The sequence below is a fragment of the Spermophilus citellus genome, assembly GCF_964194105.1.
Source record: "Spermophilus citellus genome assembly, chromosome: 4".
NCBI lineage: Eukaryota > Metazoa > Chordata > Mammalia > Rodentia > Sciuridae > Spermophilus > Spermophilus citellus.
The window spans coordinates 137,567,700-137,595,674 of NC_138185.1; the positions used below are offsets into that span (position 1 = coordinate 137,567,700).

The 27,975-nt window shown below is 37.8% G+C and overlaps 1 protein-coding gene across 1 annotated transcript; it reads left to right on the plus strand.

The window, feature by feature from the left end:
* The first annotated feature begins 12 nt into the window (after window positions 1-12).
* Window positions 13-15,568, plus strand: OIP5 (Opa interacting protein 5). The gene is made up of 5 exons (XM_081293096.1): window positions 13-626; window positions 995-1,061; window positions 6,205-6,327; window positions 10,004-10,085; window positions 15,254-15,568. Exons 1-5 carry the CDS (start codon window positions 305-307, stop codon window positions 15,347-15,349), a joined length of 690 nt encoding a protein of 229 aa, XP_081149222.1. The 5' UTR covers window positions 13-304; the 3' UTR covers window positions 15,350-15,568.
* Window positions 15,569-27,975: the final 12,407 nt, after the last annotated feature.

Genomic DNA, 27,975 nt, shown 5'->3' on the forward strand with positions numbered 1-27,975 from the left:
CGTTGGCCCAGTAGACCTTTATAGTTCGTTTAAACGAAGAACGCTGCACTTCCATTGGTTGAAAATGCCTCGAAGGCGGGGTTTCTTACGCTGACCAATAGAAAAACTTATTTTCCACCCTAGCTGGCGCACGCTCCACCCTACACCTCTCCAATACAGCAGAGGCGGAAGGCCCTAGGGGCTCATCCAAGCTACAAGTGAGCTGTGGAGCGGTGGCACCGCTCACTTGGTCTACTGAGGACGCGGGGGCGACGCTTGGAGCAGAGTTTGGTGCGAGATTGAAAGAGGAGACCGCAGCAGGAAGATGGCGGCTCGGCCGCGGCGGCATCGGTCTAGTTGTGCAGAAGTGCCCCGAGGTGATTTTTGTGACGGCGCTAAGGAGGTGATCGACGAATCCTCTTTTACCACCTCCATGGAGTGGGACACACAGGTGGTGGAGGGGTCCTCGCCGCTCGGTCCGACGAAATGTGGGACGAAAGAACACCCAGTCAGCCCGCTGCTGCCGTCGTGGCTGCAGCCCGAGAGATGCGCGGTGTTCCAGTGCGCGCAATGCCACTCTGTGTTGGCGGATTCAGTGCACCTCGCCTGGGACCTGTCGCGTTCCCTTGGGGCCGTCGTCTTCTCCAGTGAGTTGGAGGGCGGCTTCTGGAGAAGTCTGGGACGGGCTAGCAGAAAACTCGCTGGAAAGGAAACAGGATGTAGATTTGGAAAGAAATTTGCCCCTTGGGACGGAGGGTGGGGGTGGTTTTCGGAGGGTGGGGGTGGTTTTTCGTGGTTTTGTTTTTTATGCCCCCGGTTTTAAATTTTTTTTCCCGTCCCAGTGCTGGGGCTGGAAAAGAGGGCTTCGCGCTTGCTAGTCAAATGCTCTAAAACCGAGCCAGGCCTCCTTTCTTGGTGTCCCGCCCCTAGCGCTACTATGAGTCTGGCCAGGAGGGGGGTTTTCCTTTTCAAGGTCCTCACAAGTTCAAGTTGTGACCCGTGTTTGTCGTTTTAGGAGTCACAAATAACGTCATTTTGGAAGCACCCTTCCTGGTTGGCATTGAAGGTTCGCTTAAATGCAGGTGTGTACCGAGAATTACTGATGGTTTTCTAGAAACAAATGATATACTGTCTGAGGAGTATACCATTTGTTCCTATAAAGTTTATTATGTTCATACAGTATAATCAAATGATAGAATGTTTCTTTTACTTGACACACCTGTGAGAACTTGTTGTATTATGAAACGAGAAGATTTTTGTGTAGTTTTTAAAATCTTTCTGAGGTCCACATTCCTAGTGTCATATACAAATGAAGTGAGGCTAAAAAATGTCTTTTTAAAAATATTTATTCTTAAGTGTTAGGTGGACACAATATCTTTATTTTACATTTATGTGGTGTTGAGAATCTAACCACATGCTAGACGGGCACTCTACCACTGAGCCACAAGCCCAGCCCAAAAGTTATGTTTTGTAGTGGACAATTTTGGTTTATAGTGAAAATAATTTATGAACTACAATCCTTTAGGTTACCAAGACTTCAAGTTTGTATTTAACATGGAATTTGTAATAAATCATGGCAGGATTCAGTGATTTCAGAAATTGGGAGAAAAAAAACCAAGGTGATTATTAAGTACTTGAATGCTGTATGACTTACAAGTGACAATCAAGTACTCAGTGAATTTATTATTAAAATAAGGCTCCAAAAATTTGAATATTGGCCTTTGACAGAAATACAATTCATTCTTTTTATTTATTTTTATTTTTTAAGGTACTAGGGGTTGAACCCAGACTCTACCACTGAGCTACATCCCCAGCCCTTTTTATTTTTTGTTTTGGAACAGGGTCTAGCTAAGTTGTCCAGCCTGGCCTAGAATTTAGCTGGGATTACAGGGGTGGGCCACTCCACCTGACTTCCAGGTTGCTTCTCTACCAAATTTTATTATTCTGTTACTGGTGGAAGATTTAATGTAACTAATTTCAGTAAGCATTATTGTATTACAGTCTTAGCACTTAAAAATAGCATTGTTATGCTGAATTTTTGTTATGCTCAACAGTAATATTTACTTTGTGGAATTTTCCTTAAATTGGTTATAAGTAAAATATTTCTTTTTAAATTGTTTTTGCAAATTTAAACAGAAGTGAACAGTATAATGAACCCATGTATTACCAGTCACTAAATGAGGACAGTTAGCAAATCATGGCCAATCATGTTTTATCTATAATCATACCTACCCCTCCTTAATGTTTTTAAGTACATACCTGAAATTATATCATTCCATTCATAAATATTTTTGTAAGAATCTTTATAAGATAATAACACTTTTTGTTTTTCAAAAGATATAACCTAATTTCCAGGAAAGTATATTACTAGTAAACTACCTTTGTTTTTGTTTTTGTTTTTGTTTTTTAAGTTCTCGGCGGACACAACATCTTTGTTGGTATGTGGTGCTGAGGATCGAACCCGGGCCGCACGCATGCCAGGCGAGCGCGCTACCGCTTGAGCCACATCCCCAGCCCATACCTTTGTTTTTTTAAGTCTTTTTTTTTTTTTTTTAAGTTGTAGATGGGACACAATATCTTTAATTGATTAATTAATTAATTTTTTAATATGGTGCTGAGTATCATACCAGGTGCCTCATACATACTAGGCAAGTGCTCTACCTAGCCTGTAAACTACTTTTTAAAATAAGCTAAAATAGGCATTCAGTAATGTTTGTAGATTGACTTTTTTTTTTAAGAGAGAGAGAGAATTTTTAATATTTATTTTTTCAGCTTTTGGTGGACACAACATCTTTATTTTTATGTGGTGTTGAGGATCGAACCCAGTGCCCCGCGCATGCCAGGCAAGCACGTTACCTCTTGAGCCACATCCCCAGCCCCTAGATTGACTCTTTTTAAAACTTTTTATTTTTTATTTTATTTTATTTTATTTTTTTTATTGGTTGTTCACAACATTACAAAGCTCTTGACATATCATATTTCATACATTAGATTGAAGTGGCTTATGAACCCCCAATTTTACCCCAAATGCAGATTTGCAGAATCACGTCGGTTACACATCCACAATTTTACATAATGCCCTATTAGTAATTGTTGTATTCTGCTACCTTTCCTATCCCCTACTATCCCCCCTCCCCTCCCCTCCCATCTTCTCTCTCTACCCCATCTACTGTAATTCATTTCTCTCCTTGTTTATTTTCCCATTCCCCTCACAACCTCTTATATGTAATTTTGTATAGCAATGAGGGTCTCCCTTCATTTCCATGCAATTTCCCTTTTCTCTCCCTTTCCCTCCCATCTCATGTCTCTGTTTAATGTTAATCTTTTCTTCCTGCTCTTCCTCCCTGCTCTGTTCATAGTTGCTCTCATTATATCAAAGAAGACATTTGGTATTTGTTTTTTAGGGATTGGCTAGCTTCACTAAGCATAATCTGCTCTAGTGCCATCCATTTCCCTCCAAATTCTATGATTTTGTCATTTTTTATTGCTGCATAGTACTCCATTGTGTATAGATGCCACATTTTTTTATCCATTCATCTATTGAAGGGCATCTGGGTTGGTTCCACAGTCTAGCTATTGTGAATTGTGCTGCTATGAACATCGATGTGGCAGTATCCCTGTAGTATGCTCTTTTAAGGTCTTCAGGGAATAGTCTGAGAAGGGCAATAGCTGGGTCAAATGGTGGTTCCATTCCCATCTTTCCCAGGAATCTCCAAACTGCTTTCCAAATTGGCCGCACCAATTTGCAGTCCCACCAGCAATGTACAAGTGTACCCTTTTCTCCACATCCTCGCCAGCACTTCTTGTTGTTTGACTTCATAGTGGCTGCCAATCTTACTGGAGTGAGATGGTATCTTAGGGTGGTTTTGATTTGCATTTCTCTGACTGCTAGAGATGGAGAGCATTTTTTCATGTACTTGTTGATTGATTGTATATCCTCCTCTGAGAAGTGTCTGTTCAGGTCCTTGGCCCATTTGTTGATTGGGTTATTTGTTATCTTATTGTCTAATTTTTTGAGTTCTTTGTATACTCTGGATATTAGGGCTCTGTCTGAAGTGTGAGGAGTAAAAATTTGTTCCCAGGATGTAGGCTCCCTATTTACCTCTCTTATTGTTTCTCTTGCTGAGAAAAAACTTTCTAGTTTAAGTAAGTCCCATTTGTTGATTCTTGTTATTAACTCTTGTGCTATGGGTGTCCTATTAAGGAATTTGGAGCCCGACCCCACAATATGTAGATCGGAGCCAACTTTTTCTTCTATCAGACGCAGAGTCTCTGATTTGATATCAAGCTCCTTGATCCATTTTGAGTTAACTTTTGTGCATGGCGAGAGAAAGGGATTCAGTTTCATTTTGTTGCATATGGATTTCCAGTTTTCCCAACACCATTTGTTGAAGATGCTATCCTTCCTCCATTGCATGCTTTTAGCCCCTTTATCAAATATAAGATAGTTGTAACTTTGTGGATTAGTCTCTGTGTCCTCTATTCTATACCATTGGTCCACCCGCCTGTTTTGGTACCAGTACCATGCTGTTTTTGTCACTATTCTGTAATATAGTTTGAAATCTGGTATCGCTATACCGCCTGATTCACACTTCCTGTTTAGAATTGCTTTTGCTTTTATTTTTCCATATGAATTTCATGATTGCTTTATCTATTTCTACAAGAAATGCCATTGGGATTTTGATTGGCATTGCATTAAACCTATAGAGAACTTTTGGTAATATAGCCATTTTGATGATGTTAGTTCTGCCTATCCATGAACAGGGTATTTTGTTCCATCTTCTAAGATCTTCTTCTACTTCTCTCTTTAGGGTTCTGTAGTTTTCATTGTATAAGTCTTTCACCTCTTTTGTTAGGTTGATTCCCAAGTATTTTATTTTTTTTGAGGATATTGTGAATGGAGTGTTTTTCCTCATTTCCGTTTCAGAAGTTTTGTCGCTGATATACAGAAATGCCTTTGATTTATGCGTGTTGATTTTATATCCTGCCACTTTGCTGAATAAAACTTTTTATTGTAGAAAAAATTTTTTAAGTAAATGAGCATTTTCTCTTTAATCTTTTTAAAAATTAGAGCTTTATAGTTATACATAGTAGTTGGGTTCCTTATTATGGAGAAATTTTAAAATACTTCAAACACTGTAATAATTTCCATGTACCCATTACCCAGTTTCAACATTTACCAATATTTTGACAATTTGGGCTGGGGAATATAGTTCAGATGGTGGAGTGCTTGCCTTGCATGCGCAAAGCCATGGGTTCAGTCTCCAGTACCACAAAAAAAAAAAAAAATATATATATATATATATATATATATAGAGAGAGAGAGAGAGAGAGAGAATTTTATTTCATCTGTATTCTTCATTTTTTATTTATCTTGGAGTAGTTATTTATTTATTTGATACTAGAGATTGAACACAGAGGTACTTTACCATTAAGCTAAATCCTTAGTACTTTTTATTTATTTATTTTTATCTTGAGACAGGGTTTTACTAAGTTGCTGAACCTGGCATCCAACTTATGATCTTCTTTCTCAGTCTTCCCAGTGGCTGGGATTACAAGCGTGTACCACCGGGCCCAATCTATGGAGTGTTTTAAAACAAATCGGAGAACTCATTAATATGTACAATTATAATGCACTCATTAAAAAATGTGGAAAAAAAATCAGACAGTTTATCAACTTTTATGGTGCTGGAGGTATAGTTCAGTGATAGAGATATGTGCAAGGGAAATACAGCCTGCAAAAAAAAAAAAAAAAGAATTTAAAATACAAAAATAAATTGAATGTTTCAGTGTTAATCTCATTAGTTAGCTTCCTTCCTGTGCTGATAAATTACCTGTCTCAGAGTTATATATCCTTGATTGCTTTAATGGACGAATCCATGAAGGTTTCTGTAATTTAGAGTATAATTATATTAAAACCTGAGTTACCCTTTCTTGGATGTGACATTGTTTCAGTCTCATTCCTATTATTTTTTTTTTAATATTTATTTCTTAGTTCTCGGCAGACACAACATCTTTGTTGGTATGTGGTGCTGAGGATCGAACCCGGGCTGCACGCATGCCAGGCGAGCGTGCTACCGCTTGAGCCACATCCCCAGCCCTCTCATTCCTATTATAACATAAATTTCTCTTGTGTCTTAGGTGATAGAAATGCTTCCAGAGACTTATTTATTTTGATTTGTTCTGTGATTTTCTTTCTTATCTATTTTGTGTTTTCCCTCCTAGCACTTACAACCTTTTATTCTGTGGTTCCTGTGAAATTCCCATTGGTTTCCATCTATATTCTACCCATGCTGCTTTGGCTGCCTTGAGAGGTCACTTCTGCCTTTCCAGTGATAAAATGGTGTGGTGAGTAGATATGGATATTGTTTAATCAAAAAATAAAGATTAAAAAATATGTATTTATTTATTTTTGAGCATAAAAGAGTAAAATATATTCAAGTGAATTTATTCAGCAGGGAAAGAGAAAACCCAATAGGGGTTGCCTTCAAATAAATTTTAAAAGATCTTTTGGAAAAGACAAAGTATTTGTACTCAAGAAGATGCTAAAGCCAAGCACTCTTATAAAAAAAAAAAAAGTAGTAGAACAAAAATATAATCTTATAACATTAAGATGATTTTAGATGTCTTCTAATCATACCATGTCTTCATAGTGGTACCATAGAATAATTCAGAAGCTATACTTTCAATAAACAAAATTCAGGAAGGCAAGCTTTTGCTTTTGGGTTTGTGCCCTTGCCTTTTGGGTTTGTGCCCTTGCCCATCTCCCTTCCATAGGGTGGGACCTTGTCATCATATTTGTCTCATGCAAGACACCACTCACATGTATAGGATTTTTTACCTGACCCAAATAAACCATATTTTCTACCCTAGGAATTTGAAATTATGGGCACTTGTCACTTGTAGATGGTGCTGAAGTTGAAAAGCGAAAGCTCTTAAGTTGTGATAGGTTTTTCAACATTATACATGTAGATGCAGAGAAATCTGCTGAAAAAGAATAATGAAACAGATGCACAAAGAAAAGTAAAAGTAGCAATCACAGGGTCTCCTAGGATTTGAAAAAGTACCTATTTGCTGTTATTTCTCATAAATTACATTAGGTATTTCTTTATCTTAGTAAATTGAACCTTTTAATTTAGCTTTTTTGTTTATTACAAGAAACTGAAATATACATCAGAGTCTTTTCTTAACCACTAAGCAACAACAACTACTGATAGCCTGGTTTCTGCCAGGCATTATGCTTACCTAATTGAGTTCTTATTATAAGAAAACTAGGACTCAGAGAGGTGGAAGAGCTGAGGTGTGAATCCATGAATTCAAAACTCATTTTCCCTTCATAAAACATAAATGCTTCTGTTTTTTTTATTTCCATTTAATGTGCTTGAATCCAGGGCCTTGTACATGATAGGCAAGTGCTCTACCACTGAGGTACATCACCAGCCCCTTTTATTTTTTATTCATGAGACAGGGTCTTGTTATCTTGCCAATCCTAGTGTGAAACCCAATGGCTGGTGCCACTGAGCTTATTTTCAGATTGGTGTTTCTAGCTCATTTTGTTTGATAAAACAATAAAATTTATATGTAAAACTCACTTGTTACTATGAAACTGTTTCACGTGTATTAGGTATATACCATTTGTTCTTCATTGCAGATTTCTAACAGGACGTATACTTGAGATGGAATTATATTTTGCTATGAATTCCTCATTTTTTAAACAATCTATTTAAAATTAAGTTTTTTTTATTGTTGTTGTTTTGGATACCAGAGATTGAACTCAGGGCCACTTGACCACTGAGCCACATCCCCAGTCTTATTTTGTATTAAGACAGGGTTTCACTTAGTTGCTTAGCACCTCGCTTTTGCTGAGGCTGGCTTTGAACTCGAAATCCTCCTGTCTCAGCCTCCCGAACCACCAGGTTATTGGCATGCACCAGTGCACCTGGTAAAATTAAGTGTTTTTTTTGTTTTTGTTTTTGTTTTTTGTTTTAGATGGACATGTACCTTTATTTTATTTATTTACTTATTTTTTTTTAAAGAGAGAGAGAGAATTTTTTAATATTTATTTTTTAGTTTTTGGCAGACACAACATCTTTGTTTGTATGTGGTGCTGAGGATCGAACCCGGGCCGCACGCATGCCAGGCGAGCGCGCTACCGCTTGAGCCACATCCCCAGCCCTTTATTTACTTATTTTAAATTAATTTTTTATTTATATATTACAGCAGAATCCATTACAATTCTTATTACACATATAGAGAATTTTTCATATGTTTGGTTGTATATCAAGTATATTCACACCAATTCATATCTTCATACATGTACTTTGGATAATAATGTTCATCACATTCCACTATTATTTCTAACCCCATGCCCCCTCCCTTGCCTTCCCATCACTCTGCACTATATAGAGTTCATCTATTTATTTATTTATTTTTATGTGGTGCTAAGAATTGAACCCAGTGCCTCACACATACTAATCAAGAACTCTACCACTGAGCTCAACCTCAGTCCTAAAATTAAATTTAATGAGGAAAAAAAAGTATCTCAATATGTGCTGTAAGTAACTGTAAATCATTTTTAGAAACAGACATAAGTAGATGTTCCAGAAGAGCGATAATTTCAGTTTTTGCTAGAGAAATAAGATTTTAGTAACAAAGTTTTTAGTATAAATTTAAAAGTCTTATGGGATTTTTGAGTATTTAGTCTTTAAGATGAAGAGTTGACTAAATAGAAATTAGGAAAGTATGGTTAGCAGGAATCTTTGAAGATAATGAATCTATGTCTGTGTATCCCATCAAAATGAATTTGGTTGCTAGTATCAAAAATTCTGACTAACAGTGGTTTTAAAAAGAAAGGTGAGGGCCAGGTGTGGTGGCGCGTGTCTGCAATTCCAGCAGCTTGGGAGGCTGAGACAGGAGGCTCACAAGTTCAACTGTGAAATCCTGTATCTAAATAAAATACAAAATAGGGCTGGGGAATGTGGCTTAGTGGTTGAGTGCCCCTGAGTTCAATCTCCAGTACCAAATAGAAAAAAAGAAAAAAAAAAGGTGAGGCTATTGGCTACCCCAGGAGGCTTCTGATGGCTCAACCATGATTAGGGATCTGGGTCAGCATTTCTGTGCTTCTCTTGGCTTTTTCCTCTTGAGTACAGCATGAATATATATTGATGGTAGCATCTTCAACAGGAAGGAAGAGTGTTTGGGGCATAAGGAAACACAAAGGAACTTATTTTGTGGGCAGAAATTTTCTTATTCTCATTAGCTAGAACTAAGCTATATGATCATCTTATTGGGAAAGCAAATGTGTCAACAGATTTGTCACAGTTAGCTTAGAACACTTTTGATTCAACTCCTAGGCTGAACATATGAGAAAACCTGGATTGTTAATAAGAAAAAAGTGAGGGGCTGGGGTTGTACTCAGTGGTTGAGCACTTGCCTCGCATGCATGAGGCACTGGGTTTGATCCTCAGCACCACATTAAAAAAATAAATAAAAAACCAAAGATATTGTGTCCATCTACAACTAAAAAAAAAAAAAAGAAAGAAAAAAAAAGGAATGGCTACTGGCTAAGCAACCAACACTATTTGCTACAATTCGATTACTTTTCCTTTGAAATATGTATGCTGTAGGATCTACTTGTATGCATCATGATTTTCATATGATCCAGGTTTTTTTAATACCTTTATTTAATTAATTTATTTTTATATGGTGCTGAGGATTGAACCCAAAGGCTCGCATGTGCTACGTGAGCACTCTGCTGCTGAGCTACAACCCCAGCCCCTGATCCTGTTTTTTGTTTTCAGTTTGTACTGGGATAATTTGTCCCTGGGAAAAGGTAGGATGACAGAGTCTCTCTGATTTGTTTGTTGAGAAATTGTTTTTCCAACAGAATACATCACAAATCTTGAAATGGAATTTAGTAAGAAGGCAGGCCTTGCTTGACAGATTGTGTTTCAGAAGGCAAGTACGGTTCATTGATAATCTTAACTGTGGTATGGTACTAATATTTTCTCTATTTTCCATCTAGCTATCTCTTAAAAACAAGAGCTATAGTAAGTGCATCTGAGATGGATATTCACAATGTACCTCTACCAGAAAAGATTTCAGAGGTAAAATTCATAATGGTTGTGTGGTTCCTTTAATTATAGATAATTCTTGATAATTCCTACCAATGAACTTTGGTATGATAAAATGGTATGATACTCTAATCCTCTATGTAAGGTTTTGTGGTGTTTTTTGAATTTGTAACACAAAGCAAGATTTTTTTTTTTTTTAATATTTTTTAGTTGTAGATGGACACAATATCTTTATTTCTTTTTATGTGGTGCTGAGGATTCAACCCAGTACCTCACACGTGCAAGGCAGGCACTCTATCACTGAGCTATAGCCCCAACCTGAAAGCAAAATATTAAAGCCATATTATAAGGTCCATTTTGGGGGAGTGCTCAAATATTATATTCCTATATTCTCCTATGCTGGAAATGGACGTGTTCATCTTGTATAGACTATCCTCTTTGAAAGCGCCTTATGTTTATATGTCTCAAAGAGTGGTAAAAAATTATTATTTTTATTATTTTTTTTAATATTTATTTTTTAGCTTTAGGTGGACATAATATCTTTATTTTATTTTTATGTGGTACTGAGGATCAAACCCAGTGCCTCACGCATGCTAGGCGCACTACTACTTGAGCCATATCCCCAGCCCCGAGTGGTAAAATATTATTAAGCTATTTGTTTGTTTGGTGTTGGAGACCAAACCCAGGGTCTTGTGTTCATTGTATCACTGAGCTATATCCCCAGCCTCAGAATTCTTATTTAAATGGGTTTTATGGAGGAGTTGATAACTTTAAGTTGAAGAAAGCAAAGTTTTGGTAACTTGATGGCTCATTCTTAGTGAAATTTTGATTATAACCACCCTCAGAAAATCAACCTAAGAATTTACTATTGGTTTATTTTTAGTAGTATATAATAGTTTGTTCTTTGCAAATTACACATTTAGTGACCAATGGCATTTATTTTTCAAAGTTTAATATTTGGAATAATGGTAGGACAGGAGAATAGTGATTTCCCCCCACCCACCAAAACTAAGTTCTAAGCTCATGGATCATGTTCTAAGGCAGGGGATTGCAAGCTTTTTCTATAAAGGGTTAGCTAGCTGATAATTATTATAAGACCATGGAGGCTTAGTTTATATCACGGTCATTCTATTGTAAACACACCCATATAGCTGGGCAAAGTGGTGTGCACCTACTACTACCACTACTACTATTATTACTATTCCTACCACCTACTCTGGCTACTTGAGAAGCTGAGGCAGGAGCATCATAAGTTTGAGGCCAGCCTGGGCAACTTAGTGAGACCCTGTCTCTAAATAAATAAAAAGGCCTGGAGGTATTAGCGGTAGAGTTCCGCTGGGTTCAATCCCTAGTACTGAAAAAAAAAAAAGTTATGGGTGATGATTGCAGAATTTGGCAATGTGAGAAACTTTGCCACACAATATCATGAGAAACAATGTGAGACATTTTGGAAAATGTCTCAAAATAAAAAGGGCTGGGGATGTAGCTCAGTGGTAAAGCACCCTGAGTGCCAAAAAGTCCCCAATACCAAAAAAGAAAAGAAAAGAAAGCATCTTAAGTCTGTGGAAATTTTCCTCCAGGCATGCAGAAAATGGAGAAACAAGTATGTGAAAAAACCATGAGCCATAACAGACTCTCCCATCTTCCAGCTTTGAGGGGAGAAGCTCCATCTGAGCAGATGTAGCCAAGAACATGGGGATCCTTTACCCCCACCCCCAATTGAAGGCTACGGTATCCTCCCAGTAGGAATGGACCAATGGCATTTGTCAACTACCTCCCCTCCCCAATGTTACAGAAGCTGTATTCTAAAAGAATGTCATTTGTTGCATAATAGATTTACTGTAGGCACAGTAGGCCAGGAATATTGGAAACTCAATTACTATTGCACAGATTGCTTGTGAAGCAGAAAGTTCATGCTGAGAAACTAAAGCTGAGATGATCAGAAGCTAGCTCCCATGCCTAGTACCCTGTTGTAAAGCGAGGGTGTCATTCTAATACACTATCCCCACCCTTCAATTTGGAAGCAGTGGCACAAGGATTTTGCTCAAGGTGAAAGGCAGAGTGTGAAAACAGAATTCTGAAGCTCTTCCCAAAGGAAATACTTATAACACTTAGGAGTTCAAGACTAAGGGTGCTGTTTAAAACAAGGGAGATTTTGGAGAAAGCAACTAACAGGAAGCTGATAGTTCCATGAGAGAAACAAATTAAACCACAGACTAGATTTACCAAGAATGGCTGTTAAAGACTACCTGGAAAGGAGTCTGAATTATTTTTATTTACCACTGAGCTACATCTTCAGCCCTGTTTTTTTTTTTTTTTTTAAATAGTTGTGGATGGACCTTTATTTTATTTATTTATATATGGTGCTAAGAATTGAATCCAGTGCCTCACACATACTAGTCAAACACTCTACCACTGAGCCACAACCTCAGCCTCCTGTTTATTTTTTAGACGGGGTCTTAGTCTTGCTCATTTGCTGAAGCTGGCTACAAATTTGTAATCCCCCAGCCTCTACTTCCTTAGTTGCTGGGATTATAGGCCTGTCATCAAGTGCAGCAGGAGTCTAGGTTTAATTGAAAAAGATTATGGGATAATTTTTGCCTCTGGGCACTGTTATAACAATGGAGCAGTTTAGCCAGCAGTAACTAGAGACTGATTGACAGCTGGTTATGATACCAGTAGAGGCAAATAACTGAACACAGGGATTCCTGCAAAAATCACTAACTTCCCAGGGTGACTGCACATTGCTGAAGGCTTTGTGTTATGAGGAGTGAGGGACATCAGATGCTCATAACTGGGGTTGGAGGATGGGAGGAGAAGGCATCACTATGATAGTCCAGCTATTTAAACAAACAAGAAGAAATCTGGTATCCAGATTTGCTACAATATATTATCTAAAATGTTCAGTTTTTATTTTAAGTTATGAAACATACAAAGAAATAAAATGTGGCCCAAATACAGGTTAAAAAGTAGGCATTAGAAACTGCTTTTAAAAAGATGGAGATGTGGGCTGGGGTTGTGGCTCAGAGGTAGAGCACTCACCTACCATGTGTGAGGCACTGGGTTTAATCCTCAGCGCCACAAATAAAATAAAGATATTGTGTCAACCTATAATTAAAAAAAAAAAAAAAAAAAAAATATATATATATATATATATATATATATATATATATATATATATATATATATATTTAAGGTGGAGATAATGGGTTTTGCAGACAAAGCTTTAAAAAACTGTTAAAAACATTTCCAAGGAGCCAGGCACAGGGGCACATGCCTGTAATTCCAGAGGCTTAGGAGGCTGAGACAGGAGGATCACAAGTTCAAAGCCAAGCTCAGCAATTTAGTGAGCCCCTAAGCAACTTAACAAGACCCTGTTCAAAATTTAAAAATAATTTTTAACTGTCAAGGGGTGTAGCTTAGTGGTTAAATGCTCCTGTGGTCAGTTGCTGGTACCAAAAAGAAAAAAAAATTTTTTCTAAAGAAGTAAAGGAAATTATTCTTAAGGAAGGTGTGATGATAATGTCTTAAAAATAGAAGGTATTAGTAAAAATGATAGAAATTATTTTAAAAAACCAAGTGGAAATTCCCTGGTTGAAAAGTATAAACAACTGAAATGAAAAATTCACTAGAAGGGCTCAACAGCAGATTTGATTAGCAAGTGAAAGAATCATCAGGCTTGAAGATAGAAATTATGCAATCTGAAGAAGAGAGAAAAAAGAATAAAGAAAAACGAGTAAGCCTAAGAGTCTAGTTGAAACCATTAAGCATACCTAAAAATGCTTCGGTAATATAAGTACCAAAAAAAGGAAAGGGGAAGCAGGTACAATGGCACACAGCTATAAATTCAGTTACTTAGAAGACTGAGTGAGGAGGATTATAAATTCAAGGCCAGCCTCTGCAGTTTAGCAAGACCCCACCTCAAAAAAAAACAGGCAGGAGATGTAGCTCAGGGATGGATCTACACACAGACACAGGAAAAATGTTGAAAGATTAAGAGAAAATATCTTTGAAGCAGAAGAAAAATGATTCACAGATATCAGAGTATCTCAGTAAGAATAACAGGCTCTAGAATTAGCTGTAAAACAGATTGAGTTTATTGTGAAAACTATACCAGAAATATGTATCTAAAAATTGCACAAATAAGGGGGCTGGGAATGTGGCTCAGGCGGTAGCGTGCTCGTCTGGCATGCGTGCGGCCGGGTTCGATCCTCAGCACCACATACCAACAAAGATGTTGTGTCCGCCGAGAACTAAAAAATAAATATTAAAAATTCTCTCTCTCTCTCCCCTCTCTCACTCTCTCTTTAAAAAAAGAAAAAAAAAGTGAGAAAGCTTAACAAAAATAAAAAAAAATTGCACAAATAAGATTTTTTTTTGTTAACCTAAAGTTCAGTAGGAGGCTAAGTTATTCATAATTCTGTATTTCATGATAACTTTTAGTCAAATTACATGTTGAAGCCAGGTGTGGTGAGACACGCTTGTAATCCCAGCAAAAAAAAAAAAAAAAAGTAAGGGAAGCCTGATACTTCTAGCTCAACAAAATCCAGTGACCTCACTTTATTCTGCTCTTCATAGAAGCAGTGATGCTCAGCAACTGTTTGTTTTCAAATGAAATTTTATACCTGATGACCTTACTGTATGCTAGGTTTCTTTGTATAAAATTCTCTCAGAAATAGAACAGAGGGCCAAGTGCTGTGATAAATTCCTGTAATCCCTGCTACTTGGGAGGCTGAGGCAGGAGGATCAAAAATTTGAAGCCAGCCTCTGCGATTTAGCAAAACCATGTCTCAAAAAATAAGCAATGTGTGGTGGTGCACGCGTGTAATCCCAGGGTCACAGGAGCCTGAGGCAGGAGGATTGAAAGTTCGAGGCCAGCCTCAGCAATTTAGTCAGACCCTGTCTCAAAATAAAATACAAAAAGGGATGGGGATGTTGCTCAGTGGCCCTGGGTTCAATCCTTAGCATCAATCAATCAATAAATGAAAAGACTGGAAATGTAGCTCAGTAATAGGCATCCCTGGATTCAATTCCAACTACTGCACTCTCACAACAAGAACAGAACAAATGTATTCTTGACCCATGTTGAGATATTGCCAGCTTCCAATCATGACATACACTAGCTAAAATTTGAAGTGGCATTGCAACTAATTGAGAGTTAAGGGTAAGATACCTTGACATCTCAATTTTTTTTTTCCCAGCTGAAAGAGAAGATAATGCTGATGCATACTCAGTTAAATTCACTAATGAAGATTCTGAATGAAGTGACTCCTGACCAGTCCAAGCCAGAAAAATGAACCAAAGTTTGAGTTTCAAGTTCAGACTTTTTTGTTACCTTCAACAACAGGCTGTTCATTTCTTTTAAAACAATTGTCTTCAAGAACAGAACACAGACTGGAGTTGTAGCTCGGTGGAAGAGCACTCGCGTAGCATGTGTGAGGCACTGAGTTTGATCCTCAGCACCAAATAAAAATAAATAAAATAAAGGTATTGTGTCTATCTACAACTGAAAGTATTTTGTTTTTAAGAGGACAGGGGCTGGGGTTGTGACTTAGTGGCAGAGCACTTGCCTCATGCCAGTGAGGCTCTGGGTTCAATCCTCAGCACCACATAAAAAAAAGTAAATAAAAGAAATGTACTGTGTCATCTATAACTAAAAATTTAAAAAAATTTAAAAATAAAAAATAGGACAGGGCTGGGGATGTGGCTTAAGCGGTAGTGCGCTTGCCTGGTATGCGCGCGGCACTGGGTTCGATCCTCAGCACCACCTAAAAATAAAGATGTTATGTCCACTGAAAACTAAAAAATAAATATTAAAAAGTAATCTCTTGGGCTGGGAATGTGGCTCAGGCGGTAGCGCGCTCGTCTGGCATGCGTGCGGCCCGGGTTCGATCCTCAGCACCACATACCAACAAAGATGTTGTGTCCGCCGAGAACTTAAAAAAAAATAAATATTAAAAATTCTCTCTCTCTCCTCTCTCACTCTCTCTTAAAAAAAAAATAAAAAAAATCTCTCTCTCTCTCTCTCTTAAAAAAAAAAATAGGACGGGGATTGAGAGAGGGGAAAATGTGGTTTATTATGTTTACCTCTATGCTATTTTCCAAATAAAGTTTGGAAAATTGCATAGAGGTAAATAGCATAATAGAGGATCAAACCCAGTGCCTCACACATGCTAGGCAATTAAGAAATTAAGGAGTCTTCTTTCTATCCAGGTTTCATAGCTATGTGCCTTAAGAATTTACTGATTTCATAATACTTATGTCCGAAACATCTTACACTCCAAATGTAGGGATTAAGGTGCAACATTCCACATGTTCTCTGGCATAAAATGCAGGTATGGTTTGAAAATACAGCTGGCCTTAATGTTAAATACTGGTATTCCTACATGGAGATATTGTTATATATAAATACCGATGAAGCATTTTTTCTTTTGTTAAAATACAGAAATAATATTCTATGGGTAACATTTAACAAATTGTATAATCTTATTTATCTCTTTGCTATTGTAAACTGAGCTTCAGGATAATAATGAGAGAAAACATCAACTACTATTGTTTACTTTTCCTTTAGCACTTTGGATAATTAGCTTAAAAAATATTTATCTGGGCTGGGGTTGTGGCTCAGCAGTAGAGTGCGCGTCTAGCATGCACGAGGCTGTGGGTTTGATCTTCAGCACCACATAAAAATAAATAAAATAATGTGTTATTTAAAAAAATTATCTAATGAAATTTTAAGGTATTATCTAGGTGTGATGAATAAAAATTAAGCAAAAATAGCCACTTTTTATCCTCACAGAGGTTATAATCTGGTCACAGATGGACAGGCAGTCACTTAAAGACATGTAAAATTAGGACTGTAGTAAGGGTTTTACAGCACAGGGACAATTACAAGTACATACAGCAGGTGACTGACCTGATCTTGGGTTTAGGGAAGGCCCCTCTGAGGAAGTGAAATTTTAGGAGTGCTCTGAAAAATGGGGAATTAAGGTAAGGGAGGGACAACATGCGCAGGCCATGTTTGTGGCCCTTTTTAAGTCTGCAAGATTTGCAAAGGTAGACAGAAACCATAGGCTTCTGGAAGGATGTTTATTTTATTGAAAGAACAATGGGAAACCCTGGAAGAATTTTAAAAGATGTAGGTATCCACATTGGATGACTTTTCCATGGAAGATTATGACCTTAAACCTGACATCAATTAAATTGAGTGACCTAATATATCAATTACATAGAGATTATATATCACATTACATATACATATTCCATATTATATGCTGACTGTAGAATAAATGCAGATATAGGTGTATGACAAAATAGTGAAGGTATATTTCTTTTCCTTTTTCTGTTTTTAATAATACCTTTATTTTATTTACTTTTATGTGGTGCTGAGGATCAAACCCAGTGCCTCACATGTGCAAGGCAAGCACTCAACTACTTAGCTACAACCCCAGACCCTTCCCCTTCCTTTTTCTTTGGTCTCAACCCCTGAGCACAGTCCTATTTGTATTTTATTTAAAGACAGGGTCTCACTGAGTTGCTTGGCACCTCGTCATTGCTGAGACTACCTTTGAACTTGCGATTCTCCTGTCTCAGCCTCCCCAGCTGCTGAGATTACAGATATGTGCCACCACATGGGCCCCTTCCATTTTTTTTTTCTTTTTTAAATGAAAAGTCCCAATTACATTTTTTTTTAAAAGAGAGAGAGAATTTTTTTTTTAATATTTATTTTTTAGTTTTTGACGGACACAACATCTTTGTATGTGATGCTGAGGATCGAACCCGGGCCGCATGCATGCCAGGCGAGTGCACTATCGCTTGAGCCACATCCCCAGCCTATCCATTTTTTGTTTAAAAAACTTTTTTTTGTAGTTGTAGATGGACAGAATACCTTTATCTTTTTTATTTTTATGTGTGCTAAGGATCAAACCCAGTGCTTCACACATGCTAGATAAGCGCTGTGCCACTGAGTTACAGTCCCAGCCCCCATCCATTTTTTTTTATTGGTTGTTCAAAACATTACAAAGCTCTTGACATATCATATTTCATACATTAGATTCAAGTGGGTTATGAACTCCCATTTTTACCCCAAATACAGATTGCAGAATCACATCAGTTACACATCCACATTTTTACATAATGCCATATTAGTAACTGTTGTATTCTGCTACCTTTCCTATCCTCTACTATCCCCCCTCCCCTCCCGTCCCCTCCCATCCATTTTTGAGAGGAACAATACAGCATGCTGGTGATTGGGCTACTGAACTATTTGTATTCAAATTGAACTTCAACAATTGACCTCTCTGGATTTGTTTCTATGTGAAATAAATATAACAACAGTAACTACGGCTATGGTGAGAAATAAATGAATTAAAGAATATGTTTACCTAGGCTTGGTGGCACACACCTGTAATTCTAGCTACTCAGGAGGCTATAGCAACAGATCACTGGGAAACTTTCCAAAACCCTGTATTGGAAAATATAAAGGGTTGGGTTGTAGCTCAGTGATAGAGAACTCGCCAGCTTTTGTAAGGCTCTGGGTTCAATCTAAATATCTCCCTCTGCCAGCACAGTGGCTGAGGTAGTACTGCAAGTTCAAGGCCAGCCTCAGCAAGTTAGTGAGGCCCTAAGCAACCATGTCTCAAAATAAAAAGGGCTAGGGATGCAACTCAGTGGTAACGTACCTCTGGGTTAAATCCTGAGTTAAAAAATTGTATTTATACACATGTATGTAATAAATTTATATATAAATAAAATTATGTACATAAATTGTTCATAAATATAAAATTGCTATTTTATATATATCATGTATTCAGATCTATGCTTGGCACATAGTAAGTGTTCAATAAAAAGTAGCTATTAGCCAGACACAGTGGTGCATGCCTGTAATCCCAGTGGCTTGGGAGGCAGAGATAGGAGGATCAGGAATTCAACGCCAGCCTTAGCAAAAGCAAGGCACTAAGCAACTCAGTGAGACCCTGTCTCTAAAATACAAAAAATAGGGCTAGGGATGTGGGGGGAGAAAAAAGTAGCTATTAACCTTCATATTAGTACATGCATAGACATAAAGGTAGTTGTATATATGTTGAAAAAAAGTAGTCATGTGACATATAAAAATGTTTCTACCAAAAGTGGACTGAATGTAAGAAGATAATCCCTTAAGTATACAGTTCAGGTAAAAAAAAAAAAAACTTCCTTATCACCTAGTGACCTTGTATCCATTGTGACTTCATGGAACAACACATTACTCAACATTTGTGATGTCAGTATGAATATACCTATTATGCAGTCCTATAAAAGTACACTAGTAACAGTTTCAATAGGGACTGGGGCTATAGTTCAGCGGTAGAGTGCTTGCTAGCATATGTGAGGTCCTGGTTTTGATCCTCAGCACCACATACAAATGAATAAATAGAATAAAGGTATTTAAAAAGAAACTATTACATACAATATGTAATAACAAATTACAGGTTTATTTATTTACTATCATTTGAGAACTGCTACTTACCAAATAATTTTCACTGTAAAATAGTATGCTAGTGGCAGCAGCCTTGTGTATCTCCTATATAAGTCTCTTGATTGCATGAGGCCATATCAAGTGGTTGACATTTATCATATAGATTTGTCTGTGTACACTTTTTTTTAATATTTATTTTTTAGTTGTATTTGGACAATCTTTTATTTATTTATTTTTATGTGGTGCTGAGGATGGAACCCAGAGCCTCGCACATGCTAGGCGAGTACTCTACCGTTGAGTCACAACCCCAGACCTGTCCATGTTCATTTTGAAGACATTTGTCTAATGATGTATTTCTGTGAATGTTTCCTTTGTTAAGCAACACATGTATGTCATAACTCCATATGGCTATAAGAATAATAAAAATTGCACACAGAAGCTGTAAAATTTAGAGCTTTCTTTCCTGCAGTACCTGGAGTTGAACCCAGGAATACTTTATCACTGAGCTACATCTCCCTTTTTTGAGACCGGGGTTGTCTAAATTGCTGAGGCTGGTCTCAAACTTTTGATCTTCCCACCTCAGCCTCCTGAGTCCCTAGGATTACAGGCCATGTCTGGCTTTGAGCTTCTAAAATTTTTGACAAAAGTCTTCATTCTCCTGTGCCAACTTCTAGGGAGCTTATCAGTAAATGTTAATTGAACAGTCTCATAAATCAGAAAATATTATTACATTAGTGACCATATGACAAAAGCCACATGGCTTCTTTGTTCCTTTCCACTTAACAACCAATCTTAAATTTAAATCTGCAACATCTACTTTCTTCCTGGAAAAAAATCTTTTCCTTTTGGAGATGCAAATCAAGTCAAGATGGCACCTGGCAGTGTGAAGCAACGCCAGAGAGCCATTAAGATGATGAGGATTCCTTATTGGCTGACTGCTGTACCTAGATGATGTTAATTGAGTCAAACTGTGTGTAATTAGTTAGGTATATATACCTCTGCTGTCCGGCAGAGAAGTGGCTCCCGCTACCTTGGGTGCCCGCTAGTTTGAGTTCTCGCTCAGTTCCTGCTTCAACCTTCAAGTTGCTTGTCACCTCTCGGTTATTTTGCCCAGCCGTACTGCGGCATATGGTAGCCTGTACGGGGAACGCCTGAAGCTTGGGGGTAAGTGACGGGGTAAACTGCTCGCCCCTGAGGGCAGGGCGAGAGGATGGGTGACCATTTCAAGAAACAGTGTATTCTTCTTTTGTTTCGTTTTTGTTTCAAGCTGCCTGTCCCTTGAAATAAATAGGATGGGAGAAAAGTTGTTCACCTCTGAGGAACAGATATAGACAGACCACGGATGCACATGTCAAGAAAATAGAAAAATTGATACAATGAATTTTTGTTCTGTTTTTGTCTCGTTTTGTTTCGGTTTTGTTTTGTGTTATCTTGTTGGGTTGTGTTCTCTTTGTAGCAGAAATATGGGATTAGAAATTAGTAAAAAACATGGGCTGGGGTTGTGGCTCAGCAGTAGAGCGCTCGCCTAGAATGTGAGAGGCTCTGGGTTCGATCCTCAGCACCACATAAAAATAAATAAACAAAGTAAAGGTATTGTATCCAACTACAACTAAAAAATAAATTAAAAAAAAAGAAATTAGTAAAAAACAAACCAAAAGAGTATTAAGTAAATTGCTAGAGGAAGGAAGGCACCCTAGTAAAACCAATAACAGGGCATTCGTTGATACGATACAAAAATGTAGCCCATGGCTTCTTAAGGAGGAGTTGTTGAATATATCACAATGGGACTATCATGGTGAAGATTTAAGGAAGATGGAAAAGAAAAACCCAGGAACTCTGCCAGTTGGCACATTGCCATTGTGGACGTTGATAAGATCTTATTTGCTTAGTCCAAAGCCTTCAGTTCAGACTATGGTAGAGGAAGGAGAAAACAGATCAAATAAAAGAGAAGGTCTGTCGAGCTAGTCAGAGGAAGAAAGTTTAGAGGAGGAAGGGCTATCGGGAAAAGTTACAACAGGAGGTTGCTAATAACACTTTTCCATCACCAGAGGGCGTAAGTATTCAACCCATAGCTCCGCCTATGGAGACAACATATGCTGGGTGGCCCCCAACCCCCATAGTTTATAGATGGGATCCTGAGACAGGACCTCGAAGATTAGCATGCCCTGTATTTGAGGAGGCAAGAGGGCAGCAAATTCACCATGCTTTAGATTTTAAAACTGTGAAGCAGCTGAAAGAGGCTGTAACAACCTATGGTCCTCAAGTGCCTTTTACTGTAAGTATGGTTGAATCCATTACAAATTTAAACATGACACCAGCATATTGGGCTAGCAAGTGCAAAGCTGTGCTAAATGGAGGACAATATTTGTTATGGAAGGTTGCCAATCAGGAATTTTGTATGGAGACGGCTAAGCGAAATGCAATAGCCGGTTATCCTCAGAGAAATCTAGATATGTTGCTAGGAGAAGGACCTTATGAGAGTCAGCAGCAACAAATTGGATATGATCCTGCCATATACTCACAAATCTCTTCAGCTATGGTTAAGGCATGGAAAACTTTACAAGGACATGGAGATTTACAAGGTCAATTATCTAAGGTAATACAAGGAACTAATGAACCTTACGCTGAATTTGTAGATAGGCTTATACAAACAGCTACCAGAGTCTTTGGGGATGTAGAACAAGCAATGCCATTACTAAAACAGCTAGCCTACGAACAAGCCAATAGATGGTGTAGGGAGGCCATTATACCATAGAAACATAGAGATTTTAATACATATTTTAAATTATGTAGAGACATTAACGAACAGGGGCAAGTCCTGGCAGCTGCAGTACAACAGGCTTTAGGTGCCAGGCCAAAAACATGCTAAAATTGTGGACAAACAAGACATTTTAGAAGGAGTTGCCACATAGGAGGAGGGTTTAACAAAACTGGATATGATCAAAGAGGTAGAATACTGGGTATTTGCCCACGATGTCGTCGAGGGAGACACTGGGCTTATAAATGCCATTCTCAGACTACTGTAGAGGGTACTCCGTTGTCAAAAAATGGACAAGGACCAGGTGTATACCCACGATATCGTGGAGGAAAACATTGGACTCCATTGCCAAAAAATGGACGGGGGGACCAATGTTCCGGGGCCTACGACCACAAATATACAGGGCATTGGAGGAACCCAGCAACACCATCAGTGTAGTGTCCAGCACACATTATCCATTAGATCCCTTATCAGACAAACCAGAGGGAGCGCAGGGTTGGACATCTGCACCTCCGCCAGAGCAGTACTAACTCCAGAAATGGCAGTTTAAATCATTCCCACAGGGGTAAAAGGACCACTTCCCCAAGGAACAGTAGGCTTATTATTAAGACACAGTTCTTCTACTCTAAAAGGACTTAAGATAAGACCTGGGATAATTGATTCCGATTTTAAAGGTGAAATAAAAATTACAGCCACTTCTCCAAGGGGTATATCAGTAATTTCACCAGGAGATAGAATTGCACAGTTATTAATAATACCCAGCCTACATGATAAATTTTCCAGTCGTACTGTAGAAAGAGGTTCCAGGGGATTAGGCTCCACAGGTATAGATTGGGCTATGCTTTCTTTAAATTTAGATTCTTGCCCCATGCTAAAGTTAAATATTCAAGGACATGAATTTAATGGGCTACTGGATACAGGTGCAGACCTTAGCATCATCTCTCATCAAGAATGGCCAAAACATTGGCCTTTACAATAAGCCACTCAAATGCTTCAAGGCCTAGGAGTGGCAAATAATCCCCATAGAAGTGCGATGGTATTAGATTGGAAGGATCCTGAAGGATGTGAAGGAATTATACAGCCATATGTATTGGATCATCTTCCTATAAATTTATGGGGACTAGATGTTCTAGATCAATTGGGATTAACATTAACAAAAACATCAATTCAAATGTGCCCACTATTATGGCTAGACAAGGTTTTAGGAAAGAAAAAGGATTAGGAGAACAAGGACAAGGTATAGTGGCATCAATACAAATAGATCAAAAAAACAGATAAACATGGATTGGGTTTTCGGGAGGGGTCACTGAGACAATAAAAATTACTTGGAAATCAGAAAGGCCAGTATGGGTTCTTCAGGGGCCCCTGACTAAAGAAAAGATACAAGCAGCCCATGACCTGGTCAAACAACAATTAGCGGAGGGACATATACAACCTTCTGTAACTCCCCATAATACTCCCATTTTTGTCATCAAAAAGAAATCTGGTAAATGGAGATTATTGCAAGATTTAAGAGCTATTAATAACGAGATGGTTATCATGGGACGTGCTCAATCGGAGATTCCTCAATTGTCTGCTTTCCCAAAAACCTGGTATGTTTTAGTTATAGATATTAAAGATTGTTTTTTTTTCCAATTCCAATTCATCCTGAGGATAGTCCTCGTTTTGCATTTACCGTCCCTGTGCTGAATCATGAAGGTCCTGATCAGAGATATGAATAGAAAGTACTCCCTCAAGGGATGGCTAACAGCCCAACTATGTGTCAAATTTATGTTAACAAAGCAGTCCAGCCACTTAGAAATCAAAATCCTGAACTACAAATATTTCACTATATGGACGATGTATTATTAGCACACAAGGATAAAAACACATTGCTAGAATGTTATGCCACACTTACAAACTTATTAAAAATTTATAATCTAGAGATAGCAGTAGATAAAGTACAATTACATTTTCTAATTAATTATTTAGGAGTGGAGCTGGGGATGTGGCTCAAGCGGTAGCGCACTCGCCTGGCATGTGTGCGGCCCGGGTTCGATCCTCACCACTACATACAAACAAAGATGTTGTGTCCAACGAGAACTAAAAAATAAATATGAAAAAAAATTATTTAGGAGTTCTATTATCCTCGACCATGGTCTGCCCACCAAAAATTCAAATACAAGTAGATCAACTTAAAACACTTAACGACTTTCAAAAGTTGTTGGGAGACATAAATTGGATAAGGCCTTATCTAGGCATACCAACAGAAGAGTTGGGACCTTTATTTGATATCCTAAAAGGTCCATCGGATCCAAATTCACCCCGCATGTTAACGCCTTAAGTAAGAAAGACATTATAACTCATTGAAACATATATGGAAAATATGCATTTGGATAGAATTGATATGTTTGCCTTTATTATTTATTGTACTACGAACAAAAAATATTCCTACAGGAGTATTTTGGCAAGAAGGTCCATTATTATGGATACATTTATCTTATTCTCCTAACACTATTCTTACTAGGTATCCTGAGGCTGTAAGACAATTGATACTCAAAGGAATAAAAGCAGCAAAGGGAGTGTTTGGCATTTCTCCTAATAAAATTATCACTCCATATACTATGGATCAAATTAACGAGTTAGCTAATGAGTTAAATACTTGGGTAATAATTATATGCAAATCTGTTTGTTCATTTGATAACCACTTACCATCTAATCCTTTGTTGTCTTTTTGGTCCTCGCATCCTGTAGTTTTTCCAAAAATGACAAGAAAAACACCTATCATGAATGCTCCAAATATATTCACTGATAGGTCAAATAATGGTACAGCAGCAGTAGTTACCCCTGATCAAGCTTTTACATTTTTAGTACCTGAACAATCAGCGCAAAAGGTAGAGCTTAATGCAGTATTACAAGCTTTTGTGATGTTTAAAGATTCCGTATTTAATTTATTTTCTGACAGTTTATATATAGTTAATGCTATAAATTCCCTTGAAGATGCTGGTAGGATTTTCCCTTCCTCTACTGTTTTCTCTTTGCTTTCTGCTATACAAAGTTTAATCTGGGACAGAAAAGATCCATTCTTTATAGGACATATCAGGGCACATACAGGATTGCCTGGAGCCCTTATTTTGGGCAATGATTTAGCAGATAAAACCACACATGACATACATACTTTTTCTATACTAGAAGAAGCTACAAATTTTCACAAATCCTTCCATGTCAATGCTAATACCTTGCAAAAGCATTTTAGAATTACTAAGGAACAAGCTAGACATATAATAAAACAATGTCAAAATTGTGTGACCTTTTTACCAGAAGTTAATCTTGGAATTAATCCTAGAGGACTAATATCTAATCATATCTGGCAGATGGACATCACACATTTGTCAGAATTTGGAAAATTAAAATATTTTCATGTTACAGTTGATACTTCTTCCGGATATTTAATGGGCTCCCTTCATACCGGAGAAAAAACTAAAGATATTATATCTCATTGTTTACAAGATTTTGCCACTGTGGGCATTCCAAAAGAGTTAAAAACAGATAATGGCTCTGGCTATACTTCTACTTCTTTCAAGCAATTTTGCTCCTCATTTGGCATTACTCACATAACAGGAATCCCATATAATCCACAGGGACAAGGCCTAGTTGAAAGAGCTCATCAAACTATTAAAATGTACTTATTAAAACAAAAAGAGAGAATTGGGAAGGGATATAAATCCCCCAAAGATAAACTTAACATAATCCTTTTTACGTTAAACATTTTAAATTTGGATTCATAAGGACTTAGTGCTGCGGAAAGGCACGTGTGTCCAAAAACTGTACACAAGCCAAAGGTACTTTGGAAGGATATTCTAACTGGACAATGGAAAGGTCCTGACCCAGTGATTGTCTGGAGTCGGGAGTCTGTTTGTGTGTTTCCACAGGGAGAACAGCAACCGATTTGGATCCCAGAGAAACTAACTAAAGCGATTTCTACAGACCAAAAAGATGATTTGGCTCAAATCCATTACAGCTGATATCCAGAACCCCAGTTTAGCTATCCTTACATCTGCGATAATGGTTCTCCTACACCGAGAGGCTAATTAGCACCATTAAGGCCTATTTCAAATGTAAAAAACCTTGAAGCTTACTTGTGGAAATACCTTCAAACCCATATGCAAGTTACAGGAAGAAGGATGGATGTCAAAAGAAGTGTCAAAACCAGGTGGTAGCCAGAATGCTTTTTTCTATTTTATTTTTTGAGCTCATACAGACCTAGGTTAATGTTTTTCTGATCAGCTTTATTTTTTAATCAACTGTGGAGTTTTTAAACATTGCAATGGAGATTTCACCTGTGAAAAGCTACAAGGCCTTTACTATTGTGTTATGTGTGCACGCTTGTGTTAAGTGGTGTATGTCTGTATGTGCGTATGTCCATATATCAGGAACGCTCATGAAAAAAATGGATCCAAATATCTTTTATTCACGTGATTTAAACAGTTTAATTTAAATTGGGTATTGTTTTAATGTGTACAAAAAAGGAGGTTAACAGATCTGTTTACTTTCACCTTTCCTTTTCATTATATTAATAATTCTGTTCAGAATAATGTACTAAATTGTTCAGAAAATTGTTTTCTTAGTGCTTGCTGGAATGCTGCACAATTTTCTTTAGCCATTGTTGCCAGAATTCCTATCTTAAGACAAAAATAGAAGAATTTCCAGTATTACTGAAAAACTAAATGAGACTTCAGAATTACAACTACCATCATCACAGCTCTTGCTGTTTCTGCTGCTGCCGCAACAGCTTCTGCAATTGCTATCACACAAACTGTATAAACTGATGCATCAGTGAATAATGTAACTCAACAAGTAATGCTCAGTCAAAAGAGTTGATTTGCTTTGAGAAGAAATAGACATATTAATGGATTTCTCTGCTTTGAGCTGCTTACAGAACTTACCTGGACTGTGTATCACTTATATGCATTATGAACTGATAAAAAAAAAGTTTAGAGAGAATTTTAATATTTTTTAGTTTTCGGCAGACACATCATCTTTGTTTGTATGTGGTGCTGAGGATCGAACCCGGGCCACACGCATGCCAGGCAAACGCGCTACCGCTTGAGCCACATCCCCAGCCCCTGATACAACAAATTGTAATAGTACCAGGGTATCTTTGCGGATGGTCTCATCGGTGGTACAGTTTTTCCAGGGGTTTCTCACTTGGAGCAGTCAATGGCTTGGTATCGTGGTATTTTGTATCCTCCTCTTTTCTGCTTGTGGCAGGTTGTTTATGGTGTTTGTGTAAAAACCACTATGGTCATTATCCACAAGTATGGCTAAATGTGTTGGGCCGGTAGTCAAAGACGGGTAAGATCCAATTACAATGGTACCAACCTAAGACAGGAGGCTGATGATTTGAGGTCAGAACATCCAAGGACGGGTAAGGACCATATGTAGTATTGGACAACCTAAAACAGGCACGGCCCCTAAGCCACATACTTGTTGTTTAATAAAAAAGGGAGGAGATGTCGGGGATGCAAATCAATTCAAGATGGCGCCTAGCAGTTTGCCAGAAGGAGTGGTTTGTGAAGCAATCCCAGCGAGCCATTACGGCTCCCGCTACTTGGGTGCCCGCTAGTTTGAGTTCTCACTCAGTTCCGGCTTCAACCTTCAAGTTGCTTGTCACCTCTCAAGTTATTTTGCCCAGCCGGAATGCGGCATTTTCCCATAGGGCTAGGGTTGTGGCT

Coding starts and splice junctions, on each gene's coding strand:
- OIP5 (XM_081293096.1), top strand. CDS start 305: ATGGCGGCTCGGCCGCGGCGGCATCGGTCTAGTTGTGCAGAAGTGCCC. Junction 1,062..6,204: donor GAAGGTTCGCTTAAATGCAG/GTGTGTACCGAG, acceptor TTTCCCTCCTAG/CACTTACAACCTTTTATTCT. Junction 10,086..15,253: donor TACCAGAAAAGATTTCAGAG/GTAAAATTCATA, acceptor TTTTTTTCCCAG/CTGAAAGAGAAGATAATGCT.